This window comes from Pipistrellus kuhlii, unplaced genomic scaffold (genome assembly GCF_014108245.1).
Source record: "Pipistrellus kuhlii isolate mPipKuh1 unplaced genomic scaffold, mPipKuh1.p scaffold_m20_p_50, whole genome shotgun sequence".
NCBI classification, from domain to species: domain Eukaryota; kingdom Metazoa; phylum Chordata; class Mammalia; order Chiroptera; family Vespertilionidae; genus Pipistrellus; species Pipistrellus kuhlii.
This window is the reverse complement of record NW_023425552.1, coordinates 649,517-675,654: the sequence shown is the minus strand read 5'-3', so window position 1 is coordinate 675,654 and position 26,138 is coordinate 649,517. Positions and strand designations below refer to the sequence as shown.

The 26,138-nt window shown below is 41.9% G+C and overlaps 1 protein-coding gene across 3 annotated transcripts in view; it reads left to right on the top strand.

The window, feature by feature from the left end:
• Positions 1-1,085: 1,085 nt before the first annotated feature.
• BLM (BLM RecQ like helicase) overlaps positions 1,086-26,138 on the top strand; it is a 65,112-nt gene continuing 40,059 nt past the window's right edge. For 2 of the 3 annotated variants that reach the window (XM_036415593.2, XM_045573441.1), the window contains exons 1-8: positions 1,086-1,225; positions 11,239-11,340; positions 12,199-12,878; positions 14,145-14,307; positions 17,312-17,436; positions 19,147-19,279; positions 19,824-20,500; positions 24,134-24,325. In XM_036415593.2, coding sequence (XP_036271486.1) covers positions 11,243-11,340; positions 12,199-12,878; positions 14,145-14,307; positions 17,312-17,436; positions 19,147-19,279; positions 19,824-20,500; positions 24,134-24,325 — 2,068 coding nt within the window. In that variant the 5' untranslated portion in view covers positions 1,086-1,225; positions 11,239-11,242. Of the gene's footprint in view, positions 1,226-11,238; positions 11,341-12,198; positions 12,879-14,144; positions 14,308-17,311; positions 17,437-17,557; positions 17,628-19,146; positions 19,280-19,823; positions 20,501-24,133; positions 24,326-26,138 lie in introns of those variants that run through there. The other variant, XM_036415596.2, reaches the window with a different exon arrangement.

The window sequence follows — 26,138 nt, the reverse complement described above, 5'->3', positions numbered from 1 at the left end:
AATGGTCCCAGGTTCAATTCCGATCAAGGGCATGTACCTTGGTTGTGGGCACAACCCCAGTGGGGTGTGTGCAGGAGTCAGCTGATCAATGTTTCTCTCTCATCGATGTTTCTAACTCCCTATCCTTCTCCTCTGTAAAATATCAATAACATATATTTTTAGAAAAGAAATAAAAAAAATCTGCCTAAGTTACTCTGTTTTTGCTTTATTCTATAATTCAACATGTTTTGTTTGGTCGTATTTTGGGGGTAAAATTTAAAAACTGGCATACTTCACGTATAAAAAAGAAACATTTTCAGGTTTTTAAAAAATATATTTTATCGACTTTTTACAGAGAGGAAGAGAGAGGGATAGAGAGTTAGAAACATCTATTAGAGAGAATCATCCATTAGCTGCCCCCCGCAACCAGAATCGAACCTGGGACCTTTCAGTCCGCCCTTGACCAGAATTGATCCTGGGACCTTTCAGTCCGCAGGACGACGCTCTATCCACTGAGCCAAACCAGTTTCGGCGATTTTCAGTTTTTTTAAAAAAAAGAGAAATAAATACAGGATTTTAATAAAGAAAAGGAAGAAGCTCTGGCATCACAGGGCCACCTTCTTGCGTGGCCACATCAGTGGGAACCACCGCTTGGCTTCTCACTCAGGGGCTGTACACGTCCCTGGAGACACCGGAGTTTGCGACCCCTTTTCCTGTTAATGACAATTTACAGTTGCGGTGGAGCAGAGCCCGCCGTTACTAGGAAGAGGAGAGGAGAGCGCGTCCGAGGCTCCCACGGAGGATCAGAACCTCTGCCTGTGGGAACCGGCAAGCCTCAGGCCCTCCCCAAACCCGGGGTTCCCGATCCCACCGCCGTCCGTGGCCCCGCCGCCTGATTTTGGGCGAAGAGCCCCTTTCCAACACTAGAAATCACAACAAAAACAGAGCCCCCACCAGCACCGGAAGCCGGGGGTTTAACTGTAGTCACCTGACCTGACAGTCTGAGTGGTGATTGGGCATCGGGGACACGTGATTCCTCAGCACCGCGCAGCGGCCCCTCCCCGGAAACTCACGGGGGCGGGGCCAGGTACCGCGGCGCGACGCGATTGGCCGGCTGTCTCGGGACGCATCCAATCGGAACCGGCCGAGTTCTGGCGCGAAGTGCGCTGGCGTGAGGCGCACGGGCTGAGGAGCCGGCGCGGGGAGTTTGGACCGTGGCGCCTCCAGCTCCGAGCCTGAGGGAGAGGTGAGTGCGGCCCGCCCCGGCCCGGCTCGGCTCGGCTTCCCGGCCCTGCTGGAGAGGGAAAGCCTCGCGGGCTCCTCCATTGCTCGGTCCGCTGAGCCCTGTCTTTTCGCCGGCAGCTTGCGGAGAGGTCATGACACAGACGGTTCCCTGAGAGAAACAGGCCCGGGGCGGAGGCGAGCTGTGCGGGGGTCGCCCCGGGCGTCCGGGCCGAGCTGACCCAGCGCCCATGGCGTCCTCGTTGGGGTGGACCCGTGCCCACCGCGGTGTCTGCCTCCTCAGCGGACTCACCGGCGAGGCCCGGCCCCGTTTCCCTCCTGAGGAGGAAGCCGAACGCCGCTCTGTCCTGTGGGGCTTCCACAGCCTCGAGCCCGGCTACCGGGTGTTGAGTGTCTGCTGTGTGCCCGGTGCGTGGCACCCGTCGTCTTACCATTGTAGCTTCGCCAAACCCCAGCTCAGGGGGGCGGGGCAGGTGCCCGGGTTCGCGTCCCGGCTCTGTCACGTCCCAGCTGCTGCTGCTTTTTTTTATTTTTTATTTTTTTTATTATATATTTTATTGATTTTTTTTACAGAGAGGAAGGATAAGAGATAGTTAGAAACATCGATGAGAAAGAATCATCCATCAGCTGCCTCCTGCACACCCCCCACGGGGGATGTGCCCGCAACCAAGGCACGTGACCTTGACCGGAATCGAACCTGGGACCTTTCAGTCCGCAGGCTGACCCTCTCTATCCACTGAGCCACACCGGTTTCGGCACGTCCTAGCTTCTGTGACTCCGCCGTTACCTCAACTGCGTGCCTCGGTTTCCTTCCTGTGGGGGAAAGGACCCCTTCTACATGGTTTTGTTTTGGGTCAGGATTCAGGGATTTCGTAAATGCGGTAAGTGCTTCCAGGAGTATCTGGTGCATGGACTCGGAGAAGTGGGTCACATTGCCCTCCTGCAGCATCGGAAGCGCAAAGGTTGTCCCTGCTCCAAGGGCTTTGGGGGAGAATTTGAACTAAGAGGTTGACTCAATATCAGGCCCTTGGGTTTTTTCAAAACCTGGGCCACCTGCCGAAGCCGGTGTGGCTCAGTGGATAGTGCGTTGTTGGTCTGCGGACTGAAGGGTCCCAGGTTCGATTCCAGTCAAGGGCATGTACCTTGGTTGCGGGCACATCCCCGGTAGGGGATATGCAGGAGGCAGCTGATCGATGTTTCTCTCATCGATGTTTCCAACTCTCTATCCCTCTCCCTCTCTGTAAAAAATCAATAAAATATATTAAAAAACAAACAAACAAACAAACCTGGACCACCTGACCTCCTGAGATGGAGGAGGCGCCTGCCAGCTCCCGGATGCCACCTGGCTAGATGGCACTCCGGTGCCCCTGTCCTATCTGAGGAGCTGTCATGGGGGAGTCTGTGTGAGGGATCGATCAGAAATTGAGAAGGGGCCGAGACTGGTGTGGCTCAGTGGATAGAGCGTCGGCCTGCGGACTGAAGGGTCCCGGGTTCGATTCCCGTCAGGGGCATATACTTTGGTTGCGGGCACATCCCCAGTGCGGGGTATGCAGGAGGCAGCTGATGGATGTTTCTCTCTCATCGATGTTTCTAACTCCCTCTCTCTCCCTCTCTGTTAAAAATCAATAAAATATATTTTTAAAAAATAGAAATTGAGAAGGGGAGGCGGGTGTTCTGTGGGGAAAGAGCAAATATTAATAGAAGGAAAACGCACCAGCTTGTTAGCTGAACGGCTGTCAGGAAATAGTTTGTAGTCCCTGGGGAGGAGAATTTCTGGAGAGGTGGCTGTTGCCTTCATGGTGCTGATGAGAAAACCCAGAGTTAAAATGCTGCTTAAAGACCCTTGTGTTAGGTGTGTCATAAAGTAACAACATGCAGGGAAATTACACCCACTTTAGTCAGTATGATCTATGAGAAGGGAGGGAAGGGAACACGATAGGGGGAGTCAGTGAAATTTTAAATATATTTGAGCCCTGGCTGGGTTTGCTCAGTGGTTAGAGCGTCTTCCTGCAGACCAAAGGGTCGAGGGCACACACCCGAGTAGCAGGTTCCCCAGCCTGGGTAGGGGTGTGTGCTGGATTGATGTGTCTCTCATTTCCATGTTTCTTTCCACCCTCATTCCTCCATTTCATTCTTCAGAATTCAGTGGGAAAATTACCCGTGGGTAACGATTAAAATAAAATAAATAATATATTTGAAATGTTTTATACTTTTTTAAGAGAGAAATAGGATAAAGATTAACTTCTTAAATTTGGTTGGTAGTTACATGGTTATTCTATTTTCTGTATGCTTGAAATATTTTAAAACTTTAAGTATATTGTATAAATAAGTATAAATATATACTAGAGGCCTGGTGCACGACATTTGTGAGCTGGGTGTAGGGGGATGTCCCCCAGCCCACCTGCACCCTTGCACATTCCGGACTCCTTGGAGGATAAGCCGGCAGACCAATATCCCCTGAGGGGTTCTTTGTGCAGATGTGGAGGCGGGAGAGGCTCCCACCACCGCTGCTGCACTCGCCAGCCATCAGTCTTGGCTTCTGGCTGAGCGATGCTCCCCCTGTGGGAGCACACTGAGCACACTGAACTCCTGCATTGAGTATCTTCCCCCTGGTGGTCAGTGCATGTCATAGCAGCTGGTTGTTCCACTGAATGGTCGATTTGCATATTAGGATTTTATTATATAGGATATGTTAACTAGAATTACACTAATTATATATTAATTTTAGTACATATGTATTCTTTATTTTTTTTTCTGTATGTTTCTTTTATGGGAAGAAAAGCTAGACCAAAGAGGTTCAGAGAAATTGCAAACTACTCGTCGGGAACTAAATGCTGAAAGCCACTGTGGGTCTTCATTGCACAAGTCTATTGCACAGATAGTGCATTGACTACCTTCCACCCTTCTTGGGAAGTGCAGGAGGCAGCTGGTTGATGTCTCTCTCTCATCAGTATTTCTAGCTCTCTATTTCTCTCTCTTCCTCTCTGTAAAAAAAAATCAATAAAATACATTTTTTTAAAAATTGGCTCTCAAAAGAAATTTCAATCATTGTCCTGTTGATATTTGGCTCTGTTGACTAATGAGTTTGTTGACCACTGGGCTAGAGCAACTGTCAACAATCCTTTTCTGTAAAGGGGTAGATAGTAAATATTTAGGTTTTGCAGACTCAACATTCTCTGTCATAACTACTCATCTGTGGTGCTGAGGTAGCCAAGGGCAGTATATGAACAAATGGGCATAGCTGTGCTTCAGTAAAACTTTATTTGCAAACACAGGCTGGAGGCCAAATTTGGCCCATGACATCGTTTGCCACTTGTTGACCCTAGAGTATATGGCTTATTGATTAGCATTTGTTAAATATTGATTCTTTGCCCTGTTTTGTTGTTTCTGTCTATACATTAAACATGTTTTGGAGACTAGGCTTTTATTTTTTTAATATAATTTTTATTGTTGATAGTATTACAATATCTCTCATTTCTCCCCTCCTCCTAGCCCCTACTACCACCCCCAGGTTTTCATTTAAATTATTATTACATTTAATATGATTTTAATTCTAAATGCTAGTTCCCACTGCAGTGTTATTTAGTATTCTTGTATTGTGCTTTTTTCAATGAATTTCAGAAGCATTTTTGTAAAATATTCTTCTGGTGTTCCAGTTGGATTTTTGTTAAACTCGTAAATTAACAAATAATGAAGTTGTCCCAGAGGCTCCTTGCACTATCTTCATATTTTTGGATTCTTTTTTCTTTTTGGGTTGGTTGTTCTTTGCTTCTTTGTATTTTAAATCTTTGTCTTGAATCTTGCGATCCTCTAGTCTGCTGTTGGATCTTTGTATAATATTTGTTATTTCAGTCAGTGGATGCTTTATTTCTAGTTGGTTCTTTTTCGCTAAATTTATCGGCCTTTTCTAGAAAATTATTTAAAAACCTTATAACAGTGGTTTTGAACTCTATATCCAGTTGTTTATTTTCCTCCATTTCTTTCATTTGTGATCTGTTTCTTTGTCTCCGCATTTTGGCTGCTTCCCTGAGTTGATAGAGTGGCTTTGTGTGCGAGATGTCTTATAGGGCCCAGTGGCTCAGCCTCCCCAATTACTTGAGATGGACACTCTTGGTGCACCCCTTTGTGGGCTGTGCGCACAGTCTTGTAGTTAAGCCTCGATTGTTGTTGGTTTCACTAGGAGGAATTGACCTCCAGCCCAATTGGCTGTGAGGATCAGCTGTGTCTACGCTGGGAGAACTTCTGTGCTGGAGACACCCTTATGGGGCAGTACTTGCTTCAGTGGGGGTTTGGTGCTCTCTTGAGTCTGCCCCCTGAGTGTGTACCTTATGGATCTGAGGAGTTGTAATCTAGATGGTCCTATCCTGGGTACACTGGCTCTTGGATCTCCAATGAGGTGGTAATTTAGCCTCTGCCTGAGGCCACCCAGCAGGAGCTACGGAAAGATCTACAGATTCCTCTTCTTTGTTTGGGTTTTGGAGGTGCCCAGATGAGGCCCAGCTGTGAAGCAATGCAAACTGCTTTGGGGCTTGGGCCTTCTTTTGGATGTTCTGGGTCTCTCTGACTCAGATGCAGTTTTTAAGGTAAGTTTAGATTTCAAAGGACCAGGCCATTCATATGCAAAAGCCTCTGCGCTCCCAGCTGAGCAAAGAGCAGCGTCTTCTCAGGTCTCAGTATCCCTTGGTAATCACTGCCTGCACCTCAGAGAGAAAGCTGCCCTTGATTTCCGCCCACTGCCAGACAGTCCAGTTTCTTCCCGTATGAGTCTGGGTCCCCAGAGTCTCACCTGGAACTGGAGTTCAGAGCAGTCAGGAGCTTGTGTCTCCCCCTCCCGATTGAGAAAGACAACTGGGTCCTCAGTTGCCAGCCCTTTCCGCACATGTGCCTCTGCATCTCTGCACTTCGCTTCCTCAGCGTCTCTGTGACACAGATTAGGTACTTTTCTCTTCTTGTAGAATTTCCACTCATCCAGCCTTCCTGTAGTTCTGGATGACGTCCATTTTGTCTTTTAGTTGTAGTTTTGAAGTTGTGTGAGGCAGCAAGTTCAGGTGTTTACCTATGCCACCATCTTGGTTTCTCCTGAATCCCTTTTAAAATTTGTATTTTCTAGTTAGTTATTACTACCGCACGAGAATGCATTTGACTTTTGTGGGTTTGTACTTTATCTAACCACTTTACTAAAGTTTTAATGATCTGTTATTGTGACTGGATTGTGTTGGTAACCTAATAGTCTACAAGTCATGATATTCATGTTTCTTCTTTTCTAGTATTTTCCTTTTTGAATATTTTTGCACCAGCAAGAATGTTCAATATGAGAGTGAAAATAAAAGAACAAAATTGTTTTTTTTGCCTATATTTTTAATAGATTCACCCCTATTGTAAAATGTAAGATAGTATATTGTGTCTGTTAGGTATCTATTAGAAATGGTTTGAGTTTCATCAGATGTTTTCTCAAAAATGCATTGGTAATAGATACTGTGTGATTCCATATATACAAATATCAGGAGGTTCAAGAAGAGGCCCTGGCTAGTGTGGCTCAAGTTGGAGTGTTGTCCTGAACACCAAAAGGTGGCAGGTTCGATTCCTGGTTGCAGGTTCAGTCGCCGGTCGGGGTGCATGTGGGAGGCAACCAATCAATTTTTCTCACATGGATGTATTTCCCTCCCTCCACCTTCACTTCATCCCTCCTTCTAAAATCATAAAAGAAAAGTTCTTTTTAAAAAAGTTCGCAAGTAGGGCCGGGACCGGTTTGGCTCAGTGGATAGAACGTCGGCCTGTGGACTGAAGGGTCCCGGGTTCGATTCCGGTCGGGGGCATGTACATTGGTTGCGGGCACATCCCCAAGGGGGGCCGGGTTGCGGGAGGCAGCTGGTCGATGTTCCTCTCTCATTGACGTTTCTGGCTCTCTGTCCCTCTTCCTTCCTCCCTCTCTGTGGAAAATCAATAATATATATATATATTTTTAAAAGTTTGCAAGAAGGCAAAACTAATCTATAGTGATAAAGTCAGGTAGTGGTTCCATCTGGGGTATATTAAATGGGAAAGGCCACAAGAAAGCATTCTGGGGTGCCAGGAATGTTCTATACCTTGATTTGGATGCTATTTGCATAGTTAGACACATTAAGCGAAACCATATTGAACCATTTACTTAAGATTAGTGTACTTTGTTGCTAGTATGCTTTACCCTGATAGGAATGTTTTTAAAATTTATTGATCAGATTATATTGATTTTTACTGCTTAAACTGTAAACATGATATATTAGTGGTTTCACTTAATGTTAAACCAGCTTTACCTTTCTGTGATTAGTCATAGTTGAGACATATGTTACTTAACGTTTTTATTCTTTCATTTAATAAATATTTAATGCTAGGTGCTTAGACATGCTATGGGTTATAAAACCCATAATGGCCCATTTTTGCATAGTATTAATATTTACAATCTAGCAGAAGAAATACCAGCTAAATAATTATAAAAGTGAATAGAATTGCAACTATGATAAAAACTGCAATTGAGAGGCATTTCTTATTATAAGAGTATTTATTGGGGCATTTTTTTTCTTTATCAAACACTTATATATTGCCTACTATGTGCCAGATACTATTATTCTAAGCACTTTACATATGAGGTGGGTAGGCATTGTATAGATGAGGAATCTGAGATAGAGAGGTTAAATAATAATGTCCAAGGGCATTTAGCTAATAAGTGGTAGAGCCACAAATACATAGGCTACAAATCCATGTATTTTGTTTGCTCTTAACCACCTTTATGTGACCACCTAAAGATGGAGTTTTCCTTAAGGAAGAAAGGGTTAGATCCACCATTGGAGGATGGAGGATGAGTAGGAATGAATTGTTAAGAGAGTCTGAAAGAAGGCTCATGTGTTAAGAAGGAGCATATAATCCACTTCGTCATATGCTAAGACCGTTCTCGGCAAACTGCGGCTCTTTGGCCCCTTGAGTGTGCTCTTCCACAAAATACCACAGCCTGGGCGACTCTATGTTGAAGTTTAAGTTAAAAAAACTTGGCTCTCAAAAGAAATTTCAAGTTGATATTTGGCTCTGTTGACTAATGAGTTTGCCAACTCCTGTGCTAAGCCATCAGGAGAGAGAATTGATTGAAAAAGGGTGTTGTAATAAGTAACATGGAGATCAATCATTAGTGACCACCCCCCCATTAAGAGTTTTAGCATTGTGCCGAAACCGTTTGGCTCAGTGGTAGAGTGTCAGCCTGCAGACTGAAAGGTCCCAGGTTCGATTCCGGTCAAGGGCACGTACCTTGGTTGCAGGCACATCCCCGGTAGGGGGTGTACAGGAAGCAACTGGTCGATGTTTCTCCCTGTTCCTTCCTCTCTGTGGAAAATCAATTTTATATATATATATATATATATATATATATATATATATATATATATATACACACACACACACACACACACACACACACACACACACACACGGTGATCAGAGTAGTGGAGACCCATCACTTTCTTTAGATTGTGACCAGAATCTGACCCACATTGCTAAGAACCACTGCCAACTAACAAACAGTTCAATGTGTTGTATTTTAATTATCACTTTAAAAATAGTTTCATTTTATAATGTTGGGATTTTTTCCCTCCACTCCAGTTTTATTAAGATCATATTCTAAACTTTCTAAATTTTGCTTACATTTTTCTTACTAATTTGTTTTATTAACTTGTGCTTCCACTTTGAAAATCTCCACTGTTTAAAATCTCTACTTTTTTTGTATATATTATATTTTTCTTTATGACAGTTTTTATTCTCATCAACATTTTTAAAAGACATTGTATCTTTCTCATTTTATCCCCGCCAAATACCTACTTGTTTTAGAATCATGAGAGGCTAATTTTAGAAGGAAACATGGAAATTTTCTAGCCCAACCTTCTTATTTTAGAAATGAGGATGCTGGAGAGAGTCAATGAATTTTTCAAAGCCACACAGTGAATTTGTGGCAGAATTGACCAAAGAACCTGGGTTCTTGGTACATTTCTCATTTCTATTGGTCAAATGATACTGACCTTCTTACAATTCTGCTTCTTTGTATTATTTTTCTTTGCATGTTAAAGAGTTTGGGCCATGCAAATTAAATATAGTTTGGGCTTTTTATCACTCTATAATAACTTTTTTTTTAAATATATTTTATTGATTTTTACAGAGAGGAAGAGTTAGAAACATCGATGAGAGAGAATCATCGATCAGCTGCCTACTGGGGATGTGCCCGCAACCAAGGTACATGCCCTTGACCGGAATCGAACCTGGGACCTTTCAGTCCGCAGGCTGACGCTCTATCCACTGAGCCACACTGGTTTCGGCTACAATAACTTTTTATTTATTCCCATTGATTTGAAAAAGAAAGATAGCCCCGCCAGAGTGGCTCAGCGGTTGAGCATTGACTTATGAACGGTTTGATTCCGGTAAGGGCACATGCCTGGGTTGTGGACTCAATCCCCAGTGGGGGAGGTGCTGGAGGCAGCTAATCAATGATTCTCTCTCATCATTGATATTTCTATCTCTCCCTTCTCTGAAATCAATAAAAGTATTAAAAAAAAAAAAAAAGAAGATATAATAGAATGGGAAAGGAGTTATAACTATCAGCTAAAATGAAAATTCTTTGCTATCCATAGATTTTGGCTGTCCTGTCTTCTTGTTACCGCCTACCCTCCCCCCAGTAACTTGAAGGTAGCTCAAGCTGTACATTATCTCAGGCAATAGCTCAGCAAATATCACAGTTTGTTCTATTATACAAGGTATTCTACAAGAATACTTTTTAAAAAAAATATATATTTTATTGATTTTGTACAGAGAGGAAGGGAGAGAGATAGAGAGCTAGAAACATCGATGAGAGAGAGTCATCCATCAGCCGCCTCTTGCACACCCCCTACTGGGGATATGCCCGCAACCAAGGTACATGCCCTTGACCGGAATTGAACCCGGGACCTTTCAGTCCCCAAGCCGATGCTCTATCCATTGAGCCAAACCGGTCTCGGCTCTACAAGAATACTTCAATGCCAAAGTCATTTTGGCTCAGTGAATAGAGCGTTGGCCTGCGGACTGAAGGGTCCTAGGTTCGATTCTGGTCAAGGACATGTACCTTAGTTGCAGGCACATCCCCAGTAGGGGGTATGCAGGAGACGGCTAATTAATGGTTCTCTCTCATGGATGTTTCTAACTCTCTATCCCTCTCTCTTCCTCTCTGTAAAAAATAAATAAAATATATTTTGTAAAAAAGAATACTTCTATGCTTGGTAAAAGTATTCTTTCAGCTTGAAACTAGATAATTATAAAATGTGGTGTCTTGCTGGGAAACCATTGCTTTCATTGATGGTGCTCTTCCTTCTTTTCCCAATTTACCCTTTGGGCATAGAATTCAATTATTCACTTGTCCTTTGGGTTTTCAGTATGCTTTGATTATTTTCTACCACACTCTCTGTCTAGTTTCTATTTATTCTCCCAGCCCAGGCCAGGTGTCATTTTTCTGCAAGCCCTTTCCTAATTATCCCCTCCCTTAATGTCCTTCGTGCTTATTTTAGCATTGGGGGAAACCAGGTCATTTTGCTATTCAAGTGAGCGTCAGTTAGTTAAAGATTATATACATAGTTCAAATGTAACCAGTTGTAAATGTCAAAACAGTTTATTGCTCAAAAAATGCCTCATTGCCGCAACCGGTTTGGCTCAGTGGATAGAGCGTTGGCCTGCAGACTGAAAGGTCTCAGGTTCGATTCTGGTCAAGGGCATGTACCTTGATTGCGGGCACATCCCCGGTAGGGGGTGTGCCAGAGGCAGCTGGTCGATGATTCTCTCTCATTGATGTCTCTAGCTCTCTCTCTCTCTCCCTTGCTCTCTGTAAAAAATTAATTAAAAAAAATATTTTTTTAAAAATGCCTTATTACTTTGGGCACAATTGAAACAGTGCTCCATCCCCTCTGTCCCCCCAAAAAATATTGTGATTCATGCAAAGCACATGACTGTACTGATATTTTTCCCCTCTCTTTTTAGGATCATGGCTGCTGTTCCTCAAAATAATCTCCAGGAGCAACTGGAGCGTCATTCAGCCAGAAAACTTACCAACCAATTAAATCTTTCAAAACCCAAATCTTCGTAAGTATTTTGGCTGTTTTGTTGTTATACATACAGTATCATACAGATGAGACATCTGCTCTTTCAACCCTTTCACTGTATAGATGGGGAAAGGAAGCTGTGAGGTCAATGGTCTTCCCACTTTGCAAGTTAATGGTGGAACATGTGTTAGCAGCCCCAAGTAATAAATTGTTCAGCACTTTTGCACAGTACCTGGCACTTAACACTTGCTCAGTAAATATTGGTTGAATGACTTAATAATGAATCTTTTTGTAAATTTAGGCAAATAGATATTTTTTTATGTATTTTAATATAATTTTATATATTTTCCAAAAACAACTTATAAAGAAAATATAGCTCTGTGGTTCTGTTCTTTCCTCCAAGATACACTCCAAACAGCTAATGATATCTAATAATTTATAGTCCTTATTGTACCCTTACCAAGTTCTCGGTGCTTGGCTTTAAAAAGTCACCGTTGACCTTTATGTTGCTAAGAGATATCCAGGATTCTTGCTTCTCCTCCAAATCTCAGTATTGCGGGCAGTTTTTTACATTTTTCCCCATAAAACTTGGATCAGAGTAGCAACAAGTAGCCATATTTGAGTCTTTTCTCTTTTTCACTCATGCCATCCCCTCCCTCTGGATGACTCCGAACTACAAGCCCGAGAAATAAAGTAGTGGGAATGGCCTGGATACTCTCAAAACCGAATAATTAGCCCTGAGTAGGAATGATCAGAGCATACAAAGTATACTTTAACTCGCCTTATACATTTTAAAATTGGAGAGGGGGGTAGAAGGTAAGTTATATAAATTAGTAAAAAAAAAAAAATTACTGGGTTTTTTAACAATTCATCTAATTCAAGTATTTCCTTTTTCCAGCTGTTTCACTTTTAAAAAGAAAATACCTTCAGCCAACAACGTGTCTGTGACCTGTGTGTCAGTAGCAAGAACGCCCGTGTTGAGTGATAAAGATGTTAATGTTGCCGAGGACTTCTCCTTCACTGACACCTTACCTCGTACCGTGAGCCCGCAGACAAGGATCGGTGCCTTTAAAAATGCGGCTGCGGGACAGCAAGCCAAGAGAATCGGTTCAAAACCATTTTCGCCAGAACCGTTGCCGATTCCGAGGGAAGTTTCGCTTGCCGCGCAGAGCACGCCGAGTAGAAAGGAATTCCGTGACGCCACTTTCAAGAAATTAGAATATAGTTCTTCATCGGATTGGGATGACATGGATGACTTCGATACTTCCGGAAATTCAAAGGCTTCTGTTACCCCACTCAGAAACCACTCTGTACGAGTAAGCACTGCCCAGAAATGTAAAAAGTCGAAGAGAAACGTCTTGAAAGCACAGCTTCAAAAGGAAAACACAGTACAGGTTGATCTGACTACTCCTTCCTCCGAATGCAAGCAAGTGGATTTGACCAAGGAACAGAAGGCGGACTCCGAATGGCTGAGCAGCGGTGTGATTTGTATTGACGATGGCCCCAGTTCCGGAGAGCTTACACATGAAGATACTCAGAATAGTCACTCTTTAAAAACTCATTTGGGAGAGGAAAGAGGTAAAAGTGATTTTATTTTCATTTCGGTATATCGATTGTATTCGTTCATCCAAAGCTACGTCTTAGAACAGTAGCAAATGTGATATAGCTTTTGCCCTTCAGATCTTTAGAGGTGTTGATTGAACAATCTGTTGGCCACATGCTTGAGGCAGAATATAACTGATGAAATGAAAGATTTGATTTTGCTAATAATCTCTGATTTTTACATATGAAAAAAATAAGGTCCATAGAGGTTAAATGGTCCGTTGGCTGGTAAGTGGTAGAATTGGGAAGTGAATTAAGCCTTTCTTACATAATTATAATTCCTTTATGGCCTGCTGCCACCGAATACTGCTGTATAATATCTGATCGTGCTATTAAAGTATAAATTGCATTCAGATTTTTTCTGCTTAGGTCTCAGTTGTAGCTAAGATTAGCCATATAGGGAAGTACCTACCTTATGAAATAGCTGCAAATGGAAGACTAAAATTTTTTAAAATATATATTTTATTGATTTTTTACAGTGAGGAAGGGAGAGGGAGAGAGCTAGAAATATTAATGAGAAAGATACATCAATCAGCTGCCTCCTGCACACCCCCTACTAGGGATGTGCCCGCAACCAAGATACATGCCTTTGACCGAAATTGAACCTGGGACCTTTCAGTCCGCAGGCTGACGCTCTATCCACTGAGCCAAACCAGTTTCGGCCTAAAATTTTTAAACACCTGAATTCTATAGGGTGAGAGCGACCAGAAAGTGATTGATAATAACCAGAGATATAGTCTAATCAAATGTGTTGCTGTTTATGAAGAGAAAATTTAGTAAAATATAAATTAAAGAGTAACAATGGGCATTGTGTTTTCCCTCATAGTCAGGAGAGAGATTGAATCTGGTAGACCTAAGTCACTAGGAAGCCTTTGTGATAAAGTAAAAATAGCTTGTACAAACAATAGTGTTTGTAAAATGATCAGATTCATTATTTAAATATGAGTAAAAAATAGGAAAACAAAAGTGCTAGCGCCAAGTAGGAGTTTCATAATTTAGCAGTCATGAAAATCCTTAAGCAGATCTTTGGCCTCAATCCAGTATTCGTTGGACTTACTCCAATTGACTCAATAATAATTTATGAAAAAAACAAGCTGACATTAAGGTGGGAAATGAGAGCTCTCGTGGAGTGGGGCTAGTGTTTATGACTTGCCTGAAGCACTCACTTTGCAGTGCTCAGACCCTGTTCTTTTTGTCTCATTAATGATTGAAATAACCTATGTCATCCATTCTCTCCTTTAGATAATAGTGAGAAGGAAAAACACTCGGAAGACACTGAATTCCAGTCAGTGGAGAAATCTCCATGTGCCGAGCTTAATGAAGATGATTATGATATCGATTTTATCCCACCTTCTCCAGAAGAAATAACGAATTCTGCCTCTTCTTCCTCTCTGAAATGCTTTAGGTAACATAGCTAATTCATAGCATTAGTGTTTGCATTTGAGGTATCTGAAATACTTTAATTTAGTTATGCACTATAATTTTTGTATAATTGCATGCTCTGCACAGTTTATTTTATATCTAAATGAAAACTTGAAAAAATTCCTATTGATACATTTGATTTAGTTGGTGGTATGCTAAAGCTCTAAAGTGCCAGCCTTTTGTTTTTAATCCTACAGAATAGAATTGACATTGTATTTGACATTCACTGAATTTTATTAAATTAGGGACATGATTGTGGTTAATTGGTAGTGTTATGGGGGAAAAATACATAGTCCACACAGATCATCAAAAGCTTAAAATACAAATTAATAATTATTGTTATCTTCATCCTCATCCCAGTCTAAATCATAGTCCAGTTAAGTGGTAGATTATATGCTACGTTTGTAACCAATGTTTTGATAAGAACTAGATCTCTATAGTGTATTAACTTTAATTAGAGAAGGAAGACAGGAAGGAGGTGTTTGTGTGCATAATCGAGTTTCTCTGGGTTTGTGTTTTAACAGGTGTGTTGGGATGTTTAGAGGCAGGAAAGGTGGAAGCATGATTATTATTTGATGACAAAACTAAAAAACTATCAGCTGCTCTTGCCTCTTCTCCCTCCCAGTAGGAATTCAGACAGAATTGCACAAAGTAAGAACTGACCAGGAGTTCATATAGAGTCTGGATTCTAAGTCAGTAGCATCATGTAGCAGGTGAAGCAGCTGAGGCCCAGGGAGGAGCAGGGGGTGGTCCAGGATGATAAATTAATGGCAGTGGACGAAGATCCAGCACAGTGCTATTTCCTGGCTTTTTGTTTGTTCATTTATAAAGTGTGTATTGCACAAATAGCACGGTAACCACTTACAGGATTCTTGTAATCTCAACATCTGAACAAACCAAACATTTTCTTTATCTGTGTTTGGTTTGGTTTTGTTTTCTGCATGTGTATGATTTTTGCTTTGCTGTAATCAACATCTAACTATACTTCTGCCTTTTTTTAAAAAATTATTGATTTAAGAGAGGGAGAAACATTGATTTGTTGTTCCACTTATTTTTATTATTCTTATTTTTTTTTTAATATATTTTATTTGTTTTACACAGAGAGAATTGAGAGGGACAGAGAGTTAGAAACGTTGATGAGAGAGAAACACCGATCGGCTGCCTCCTGCACACCCACCACTGGGGATGTGCCCGCAACCAAGGTCCATGCCCTTGACCAGAATCGAACCCGGGACCCTTCAGTCCGCAGGCCGACGCTCTATCCACTGAGCCAAACCGGTCCCGGCTCCACTTATTATTTTAATATATATATATATATATATATATATATATATATATATATATATATATATTAGTATCTATTTTATTGATTTTTTTATAAGAGGAAGATAGAGGGATAGAGAGTTAGAAACATCGATGTGAGAGAAACATCGATCAGCTGTCTCCTGCACACCCCCACTGGGGATGTGCCTGCAATTAAGGTACATGCCCTTGACTGGAATCGAGCCTGGGTCCTTTCAGTCCGCAGGCTGACACTCTATCCACTGAGCGAAACCGGTTTCGGCTTAATATATATTTTTATTGATTTCAGAGAGGAAGGGAGAGGGAGAGAGAGAGAGAAATATCGATGATGAGAATCGTTGACTGCCTGCCTTCTGCACGCCTCCCACTAGGGATTGAGCTCGAAGCCCGGGCATGTGCCCTGATTGGGAATTGGACCATCACCTTCTGGTTCATAGGTCAGTGTTCAACCATTGAGACACACCAACTGGGCTTGTTCCACTTATTTACGCATTCATTGGTTGATACTTGTATGTGCCCTGACCTGGGATCAAACCTGCAACCTTGGTGTATGGGGATAATTCTCTAACCAACTGAGCTAACCAGCTAAGGCCTCTGCTTCTTTTCTCTTAGTATTATTTAAAAAATATTTTCTGTATTGTTATGTAGTCTTTATTCTTATTCCATTTAATGGCTATATAATTTATTGAGTTTTCATACCATAATTAACTTTACCTAGATCTTCAGTATTTGGAAAAGGGTTATTTCCAAGGTAGATTCTCTCTGTACATTTTCCATTGCAACCTCATATACACATTTGTGTATATTCTATAATAAAACAAATAGAATTTTCACAAATCATGCCTCATATGCAAAGGACACTTAAATTTTATTACCTTTTTATTGCGTTTTAAAATGCTGGTTATAACTTCTGAATTCGCTTCAGAAGTGTAATGGTCAGGTAATATATAACAGAAAAGAGAAACATGTTTTTGTACCCCCTTCCTCTCTGTAAAAAAATCAATAAAATATATTTACTAAAAGAAAAAAGAAAAACACCATTTGCTGGAGAAATCAGAAAAATAGCACTTGAGCTGGGCCTAGAACAGGTGCGATTTGGATAGGAAGAGATTGGAATGGTGGTGTTTTTCATAGAGGAGCAGAGGCAGAATTTCTGAAATAGCCAACACAGGGGGAAAAAAAGTAAGTCATGCACTGTGATTGGACCCTGGGGTTTTTGAAAGGACATAATTGGAGCCGAAAACCGGTTTGGCTCAGTGGATAGCGCGTTGGCCTGTGGATTGAAGGGTCCTGAGTTCGATTCCTGTCAAGGGCATGTACCTTGGTTGCGGGCACATCCCCAGTAGGGGGTGTGCAAGAGGCAGCTGATGTTTCTAACTCTCTTCGATGTTTCTAACTCTCTATCCCTCTCTCTTCCTCACTGTAAAAAATCAATAAAATATTAAAAAAGAAAGAAAGAAAGAAAGAAAAAGAAAGAAAGAAGACATAATTGGAGACAAAGTTGAAAAGTTCTCCTGGGCCAGAAGATGAATGACTTTGAGGGCCAGCTAAAGAGGTTTTACAATAGAGAAGATACAAAAATATGTTTCTTTTTCTGTACATATTGTCTGACCAGCTGTGCAAAATATTAGAGGGAAAATCATGTACTCTATATATTGACTGGTTGTATGTTTTTGAACTTGTAGTATGTTAAAGGAGCTTGACACCTGTGACAGAAAGAAGGATGGCCTGAGCACTCCAGAGGGCTTGTCAAAACCAGAGAAAATGCCTCTTCAGCAATCTAACCAAGACACCAGCAGAGACCGTGACGGTACACAAAGTATTTTAGACATGTCATGTATTTTAATCGCTTACTTTTGGAAACCAAGCAAGATTGTATTTTTACCTGTGACTGGATAGCATAACATGGCAAATTCTAGTTCCTTATATAGAATCATTCCTCCCTGCTCATTGGTTAGCCAGCATGTACTCAGACAACTTGTAAACTCACGTTCTCACAAGGTAATTCATTCTTTTTAAAAATATATATATATTTTATTGATTTTTTACAGAGAGGAAGGGAGAGAGATAGAGAGCTAGAAACGTCAATAAGAGAGAAACATCCATTAGCTGCCTCCTGCACACCCCCCACCGGGGATGTGCCCGCAATCCATGTACATGCCCTTGACCAGAATCGAACCTGGGACCTCTCAGTCCGCAGGCCAACGCTCTATCCACTGAGCCAGACCGGTTTCGGCTCATTACCACTTCTTGTTTAACTCGTTACAAATCTACTTTCAGACCATGTTTCTTTCCCTTGTCCCTGGGGTTGCAAAAACCTTGGTCATATGACTCCAGAAGTTCAAGGTCTGAGACACCACGAGGATGAATGGGACATTGGCTCTGGTGTGACACAGACCTGAAATACAAAGCTGTCTTATCCCACTCCTGCCTGTGTGCTTTGGCAAATTGGTTAAGCTTCTTTGGACTCAGTTTCTATAAAACGGTGAAAATAATATTTAATTTGCCAACTAGTTTCCCAGTAAAGTAACACTGTAGGCCTTCAATAAATGGTAGCTATTGTTATCTGCCAGTCTAGTGATCCTTTCAAAGAACTTAGAGCGTTAAGATTGGCTGGTTTATTTTTATGAACTCTTGGCTAACTCTATAATTGTTTCCTCTCTCTGGAGCTCACAAAGCAGCTGTTTGATAATGTGATCTAGAATTTTGTACTAAATCAGTATCAATATCATTGGCTTGTTGGTTTTGGCGTTCACTTGACAGTTTTTTTGAACATTAGAACAGTGTTTGCTTGTCTTCACTCTTGCATCAACGAGATGCTTCAGATATCATGGAAATCTTGTTTGCAGTTTGCCTTTGTATTCTGAAGTGTCATCTGTCTAGATAAGAAGACTTGAGCTTCTTTCCAATGGCTACACCTCTCTCTGAGCTGTCTTGGTTTTCATTTTCTTCAGACCATTATTTACTTTCCTCTTTCTAAAACTCATACCCGCCCTGACCTGTTTGGCTCAGTGGATAGAGTCCTAGGTTCGATTCCGGTCAAGGGCATGTACCTTGGTTGCGGGCACATTCCCAGTGGGGGGTGTGCAAGAGGCAGCTGATTGATGATTCTCTCTCATGGATGTTTCTAGCTCTCTATCCCTCTCTCTTCCTCTCTGTAAAAAATCAATAAAATATATATTTTTAAATATATATATTTTTTGTATGGATATGGTGAGATTTAAACCTGAAGTTAGTAAAAAAAAAATCACAGTAAATCGATAAAACTTGATCTTCTGATGGCCATGGTTATCCTAAGAGAAATATTATTGTAATATTAACATGAAATTAAATAACATTATTACAGGTTCTCATGATGTACAATTAGAGACAATCTGATTTCCTGTTACTTCACGGACAGATGATAGTATAAAGTTGTTTATTTTGTTTTGAAATGACTTCAGATTTTACACACATGACTTTGAAAAATGTGTCTTCTTTGTTTTCAAGGTACAATGCTAACACCATCATTACTTTGCAGGTAGACAGGTGAGTGTGCAGCAGCAGCTTATCCAAGTGATGGACCGCATCTGTAGCTTAGTTGATACTATTTCTGATCATGAACTGAAAGCTTTGGATTGTGGGACCGATCTGCTTCAGCAGCGAAACATAAGGTACCTTGATTTTTTTCTCCGTCTGGAGTGTATCTGACTGCATTGCCACCACTCTGTATCAGAAACGTACAGGGCAAAATGGTTAGCATTCTGAGTAGGGTAGATTGTCACTGTGTTTTAAATTTATTTACTCTTTCAAACTGTTCATTTAGTATTTTATCCAAATTTTGTTTTTATTTATTTATTTATTTTTAAGTATATTTTATTGATTTTACACAGAGAGGAATTGAGAGGGATAGTTAGTTAGAAACATCGATGAGAGAGAAACATCGATCAGCTGCCTCCTGCACACCCCCCACTTGGGGATGTGCCTGCAAGCAAGGTATGTGCCCTTGATTTTTAGGAATCCAACCTGGGACCCTTCAGTCCACAGGCTGACGCTCTATCCACTGAGCCAAACCGGTTTTGGCGATTTTATCCAAATATTTGAAATTGGAAAAAAGGGGAAGTCTTTTGCCACAGCTTGGGATGAGAATCGACGATCTGCTTTTGTGGCCTGCCGTGATAACTGCTCACACTACTGTGGTGTTTGTTTTCTCTTCAGAAGGAAACTCCTGGCTGACGCAGATTTTAACCCAGCTGATGCCGGTGTTCTTGGCTCCGTGTGGAGGTGCAGGCCTGAGGCCCTTGGTAACGCCACGGAGAACGTGGCATTCATTTCCTTGCCTTCTGCATCTTCAAAGGGCGGTTCCTACCCTACAGAGAGTTCTGACGAGTTCAATTTTCCCTCCAGTTCCATTTCTTCAGGGGGATGTTCAGCGACTACCCCAGGACAGACAGGATTCTCAGTCACCAAGAAGGATCTCTTTGAAAGACCATTACTGAATCCCCATTTACAGAAGTCCTTTGTGAGTAGCAACTGGGCCGAAACACCAAGGACAGAGAAAAGAAACGAGAGCTCTCGTTTTCCAGGAAGTGTTCTCACAAGCACGGCTGTGAAAGATCAGAATAAACATGCTGCGTCAACAGGTGCCTTCGGGAGAGAAATCCGGGCCTCCTGTGACATTGATGCTTTTGACATAGATGACTTAGACGATGATGATGAGTGGGAAAGTATAATGCAGGACTTGGCAACCAACAAGTCTTCCACAGCCGCCTACCCACCTATTAAGGAGGGCCGGCCCGTGAAATCAGTATCACAAAGAGTTTCTCCAGCCAAGACAGACTGCCTTCCCTTGACGTCTGCTCAAAATAAAGACTTCTCAGGGTCCACTCAGAAATGTAAGTGTCTATTTTAGAATTCTGACTTAATGAGAACTGATCAGGTTATCAAGTAGAGAAATGTTTATGTCTCAACATATTAACATACAGGGCAGTGGAAGACAGATTTGAAGTAACATTTCTTTTTTTAATTTATCATTTATTATTTTATTATTTTTTTTAATATATTTTATTGATTTTTTACAGAGAGGAAGAGAGAGGGATAGTTAGAAACATCAATGAGAAGAAACATCAATTAGTTGCCTCTTGCACACCCCCTACTGGGGATGTGCCTGCAACCAAGGTACATGCCCTTGACCGGAATCGAACCCGGGACCCTTTAGTCTGCAGGCTGACGCTCTATCCACTGAGCCAAACCGGTTTTGGCTGTCATTTTTTTTTTTTTTTTTTAAACTTGAATGTTGGAAGTATTACATGTGTCTCCTCCCCTCCTCCCCCCTATAGACCCCCTCCAGCCTGCCGCCCCCTGCCCCAGGCCTTCACCTGCCTATTGTCTTTGCCCACTGGTTATGCATATATGCACACAGGGTCTTTGGTTTATTTATTACCTTCCACCCACCCACCTTCCCCTGTCTTCCCTTCAAGATTCTGCACTCTGTTCCATGCTTCCATGTTTCTGGATCCACTCCGTTCGTCAGTTTATTTTGTTACTTAGATTCCACATAGGAGTGAGATCATGTGATACTTGTCTTTCTCTGACTGACTTGTTTCACTTAGCATGATGCTCTCCAGGTCCCTCCATGCTGCCTCAGAGGGTAAGAGATTCTTCTTTTTCACTCCTGCATAGTACTCCGTGGTATTAGGTCTAGTAATAATTAATGTTGTTTTCTAATACTTTCTTAAAATCGAATTTATTTAAACAATACAACAAAATTTAATCAACAATATAGTTGCCGTTGTTTTCTACTACTTGTGCCCAACGCTCAGGAAGCATTTTAATGCCTCTGTTGTAAAATTCTTGTGATTTTGATGCAAAAAATTCGGTCAATGCATTTTTGAGGCATTCTTCATTATTAAATTTTTTTCCAAGAAGAAAATTTTGCAAAGAACGAAACAAATGGTAATCAGAAGGGGCAATATCAGGAGAATATGCAGGTTGAGGGAGAACTTCCCATTCCAACTGGCGCAGTTTTTCAGCAGTGATTCTTGCAGTATGCGGTCGTGCGTTATCGTGGTGAAGAATTACGCCCTTCCGATTAATCAGCGCGGGTTCTTTTTCTCTTAAAGCTTGGGCTAACCTTTCCAATTGGGCACTATACACTGCACTTGTAATGGTTTGGTTAGATGGTAAAAGTTCATAAAGAAGAATTCCTTTAAAATTCCACCAAACACACAACATCACTTTTTTCGCATGCAAGTCAGGTTTTGGCGTGGGCTGCGGAGCCTCATTTTTGTCCAACCATTGAGGCCGCCTTTTCAAATTAACATACAGCACCCATTTTTCATCTCCGGTAACAATTTGCTCTAAAAACGGCAAACGGTTTTGACAAGAGAGGAGCGAACTGCAAATTGTGACTCTTTGATTACGGTTGTTGTCGGTCAACTCATGAGGAACCCATTTTCCAAACTTTTGGACTTTGCCAAGTGCACGCAATTGATTGGAAATTGTTTTTTGTGAACAATTTAAAGTTGTCGCAAGCTCTTGTTGGGTAATTTGAGGATTTTGCACCAAAAGAGCTTGAAGAGCTTCTTGATCAAAATTGGACACGCGGCCTCGACCACTCTTGTCATCTAACAAAAAATTTCCCTCACGAAATTTCTCAAACCAACGCTGGCATTTTCTGGCACTAACTGCATCTTGACCAAGAGCACTACAGATGTTTTTTGCAGCCTCACTTGCTTTTCTTCCTAATTGGAACTCGTAAAGCATGCAGTGCCGAATATGCTCTTCATCCGCCATCTTCTTAGCCCTAGTTTTGCAACAAAAACCAAACCAAACACAAACTTTTTCAAGCAAAACTTGTTAATTGCACTTCACACGTTCTGTAGATACCACGTGTTTGAAGGTTATGTCAATACAAGTCAACGCCAAGCAAGATTTTAAACGAATGTTTAAAAACGACATTAATTATTACTAGACCCGATATAAATGTGCCACAGCTTTTTTATCCACTCGTCTCCTGATGGGCTGTTTCCAGATCTTAGCTGTTGTAAATTGTGTGAAGTCACATTTCTGAAACCAATCAAATTGTTTCTTTTGGCCTAGACCCCTTTTATTTAATTCAATAACTATATATTGAGTGCCTGCTATGTGCGTGTTCTGCTCTAGATTCTGGTAATAGATAATGAATAGCTCCTGCCCTCTTGCTGCTCACAGTTTAGTGAGGGAAGTTTTTGGAGGAATAAAATCAGCCACCGTAAAGGCTGCAGAGAAGAGCCAAAATTAATTTTAAAACCTTACATCAACACAAAGTGTTTTGTTTTACTGAAACAGGTTTAGATGTACAACATTGTATATATAAAGTACAGCCTTCTCTACTTTTGTTATTGATGACTTAATCCCACGAAGGTTGTTCTTAGATAGTTACACTGCTGACCTTTCAAATAACCTGTAACGGATTTATTTTTGTAGGCTGTTAGAACGTGTCACACTTGACGTTCGCAATTACCTTGAGATAGTTGAGCGTTGGGGTTGGCGTCGCTGCCAGAGCTGGCATGAGCTCCAATTCTCTGAGTTGAACCAGAGTTGCGCCAGCACGGATGGAGAGCAGGGGGCAGACGTGAGTGACATTGTGGAAGAAGAATCAGGAAGCTAAGATGCCTGAGGTTTCTGACCGGGTGATTGGGAAGTATGACACCGCTGACAGAAATAGAGGAGTCAGGAGACAGGAAGACGTGGAGAAAAGCTGAGGAAGGCTATTTCAAGACTTGTTGAGCTTCCAGTTTTGCTAAGTCGTTTAGGTAGCAATGTCTTGCAGACAACCAAAATGCATACAGGACTGGAACTTAGGAGTGGATCAGTCGGTTTTTACGCCTTCTGTGCACATAGGTGATGCTGAAGATCCCAGGACTAGGAAAATTCCAGAAAAGAGCCCAGCCCCAAGTGTCTGAAAGACCCCCAAATGTTAGGGGCAGGTGGAGGAAGTGGAACCAAGAAAGAGAATTTAAATCCACAGTTGCATTGTCAAGAGAGAAGAGGAAGGAGGCAACAGAGAGAGGGAGTGCTTTAGAAAAAATCAAGGAAAGACTTGAACTTGGCCCTTAGCAAGTCTTTAGTGGCTTTGACACTTGTATGGAAGGAAATCGGTACATGGTTAAAGAAGGAATTTGCTGCTGAAACCGGTTTGGCTCAGTGGATATAGCGTCGGCCTGCGGACTGAAAGGTCCCAGGTTCCATTCTGGTCATGGGCATGTACCTTGGTTGCGGGCACATCCCCAGTGGGGTGTGTGCAGGAGGCAGCTGGTCGATGTTTCTCTCTCATCGATGTTTCTAGCTCTCTATCCCTCTCCCTTCCTCTCTGTAAAATATCAATAAAATATATATGTGTGTGTATATATATATATATATATATAAAAGAAGGAATTTGCTGTAGGGAAAGGGATATCAATGATGACGCAGGGCAAAGGGTAAACGCTAAAGAAAACTGACTTGTGACATTAACGCACTGCTTTTCCTTAACCTTATTTTCTTAGACCCGTCGGCGCAAAATGCACCACCCAGAAATCTCAATCACGAGCACTTCCAAAGTCTTAATTTTCCTCACACGAAAGAAATGATGAAGATTTTCCACAAGAAATTTGGTCTCCATCACTTCCGAACTAATCAGCTAGAGGCGATCAATGCCGCGCTGCTTGGCGAAGACTGTTTTATCTTAATGCCCACTGGTATGTATTTTTAGATGCGAGCTGGCAGGAATCCATCGGCAGATGTGAAATGAAAGCCCTTTAATAGAAGTAAAAAGAACACCGGCACAGTATTTCTATCATTTAGGGCCTCTAAACCTCCCGTACCAGAGTAAGAAAGTGGATTACCTCATACCCTCTGTTCTAGTTGTTGACACGAAGACATTTATAGCCCTTTAAGATTTTCATCTCAAAGCTGGTTGTGTTTAACTGATATAGAATTTCTCTTTGGGAATTTTTTTTTTCCTTTTTCTAGTCTAAATTAGTCTGGAACATGAATAAAAATGTAGGACTGGGATAGAGATGTGACCATTTCTGGCGGTTGATCTGTGACGGTCTCGTGTTCTCTGGTGGTAAAACCATCAGCTCCAGCCGAAACCGGTGTGGCTCAGTGGGTAGAGCGTTGGCCTGCGGACTGAAGGGCCCCGGGTTCGATTCCGGTCAAGGGCATGTACCTTGGTTGCAGGCACATCCCCTGTAGGGGGTGTGCAAGAGGCAGCTGGTCGATGTTTCTCATCGACGACGTTTCTAGCTCTCTCTCTCTCTCTCTCTCTCCCTTCCTCTCTGTAAGAAAAATCAATAAAACATTTTTTTTTTTTTTTAATGAAGAAGAAGAAGAAACAAACATCAGCTTCGGAGTGGTGGCCCAGGCTGAAGCACAGCCCTGCCATTTATTATCCAGGTGACCTTGACCGAGGCACCTCATTCCTCGGACCCCACACGTGCAGTGGGGATAATAATAGCCTGCCTCTCGGATTGTGATGAGAATTAAATGAAAAGCATTTAGCATAGTTCTTTCTTGGCCTGCCTTGAAGAGATCCAGGACTTTTCATTGTGCTATAAACGTTTATAGCAGCTGTTCGATGATTTATAGTCATCTGAGGCAGAGTATTAAATAAGCCGTTAGGATAAGAACCACGGGGGAGTCTGGAGTTTCGGTCCTGGCACATGTAATCTTCCCCGGGCCGTCTTATTGCCATCATGGTTTAACAGTATTATCTGGCTATCTGGATTTTTTTCGAACTGGTTTTAAAATGTAGGTGATGTGTGATTAATAACCATTTACTGTTTCATTAACTTTGTTTAATCTGTGCTCTGTGTCAACTCCAAGTTGGTACTCCAGAACTAAAGCAGGAAAGGACCCTGGATTGTCTACTGGTTTTGGGGGGACTTTCCATGGTCCTTCGGGGTTTCACGGGGGTGTTTGTTGTTGTTGTTGTTGTTGTTAATCCTCACCCAAGGAAATTTAAAAATATATATATTTTATTGATTTTTTACAGAGAGGAGAGAAGAGGGATAGAGAGTTAGAAACATTGATGAGAGAGAATCATCGATCAGCTGCCTCTTGCACACCCCCACTGGGGATGTGCCCGCAACCCAGGTACATGCCCTTGACCAGAATCGAACCAGGGACCCTTCAGTCCACAGGCTGATACTCCATCCACTGAGCCAAACTGGTTTCAGCCCAAGGAAATTTTTTTCATTGGTTTTTATACAGAATGGAAGGGAGAGAAACACATCGATTGATTGCCTCTTGCACACACCCCAACCGGGTCTAGAATCGAACCTGCAACCTAGGTGTGTGCCCTTGACTAGAAATCAAGCACTCAGCTCTTCAGTGTGAGGCCCAACACTCTAACCATTAAGCAAAACTGGCCAGGGCTCAAGGGGGTGTTTTAATGTGTCCTTCCACTCCAATTTAACCTCTTGGTATTTTTTTTTTTTTGTGTGTGTGTGTGTGTGTGTGTGTGTAGTTTATTTTCAATAAAATCTGTAAGCTACTGATCTAGTACAT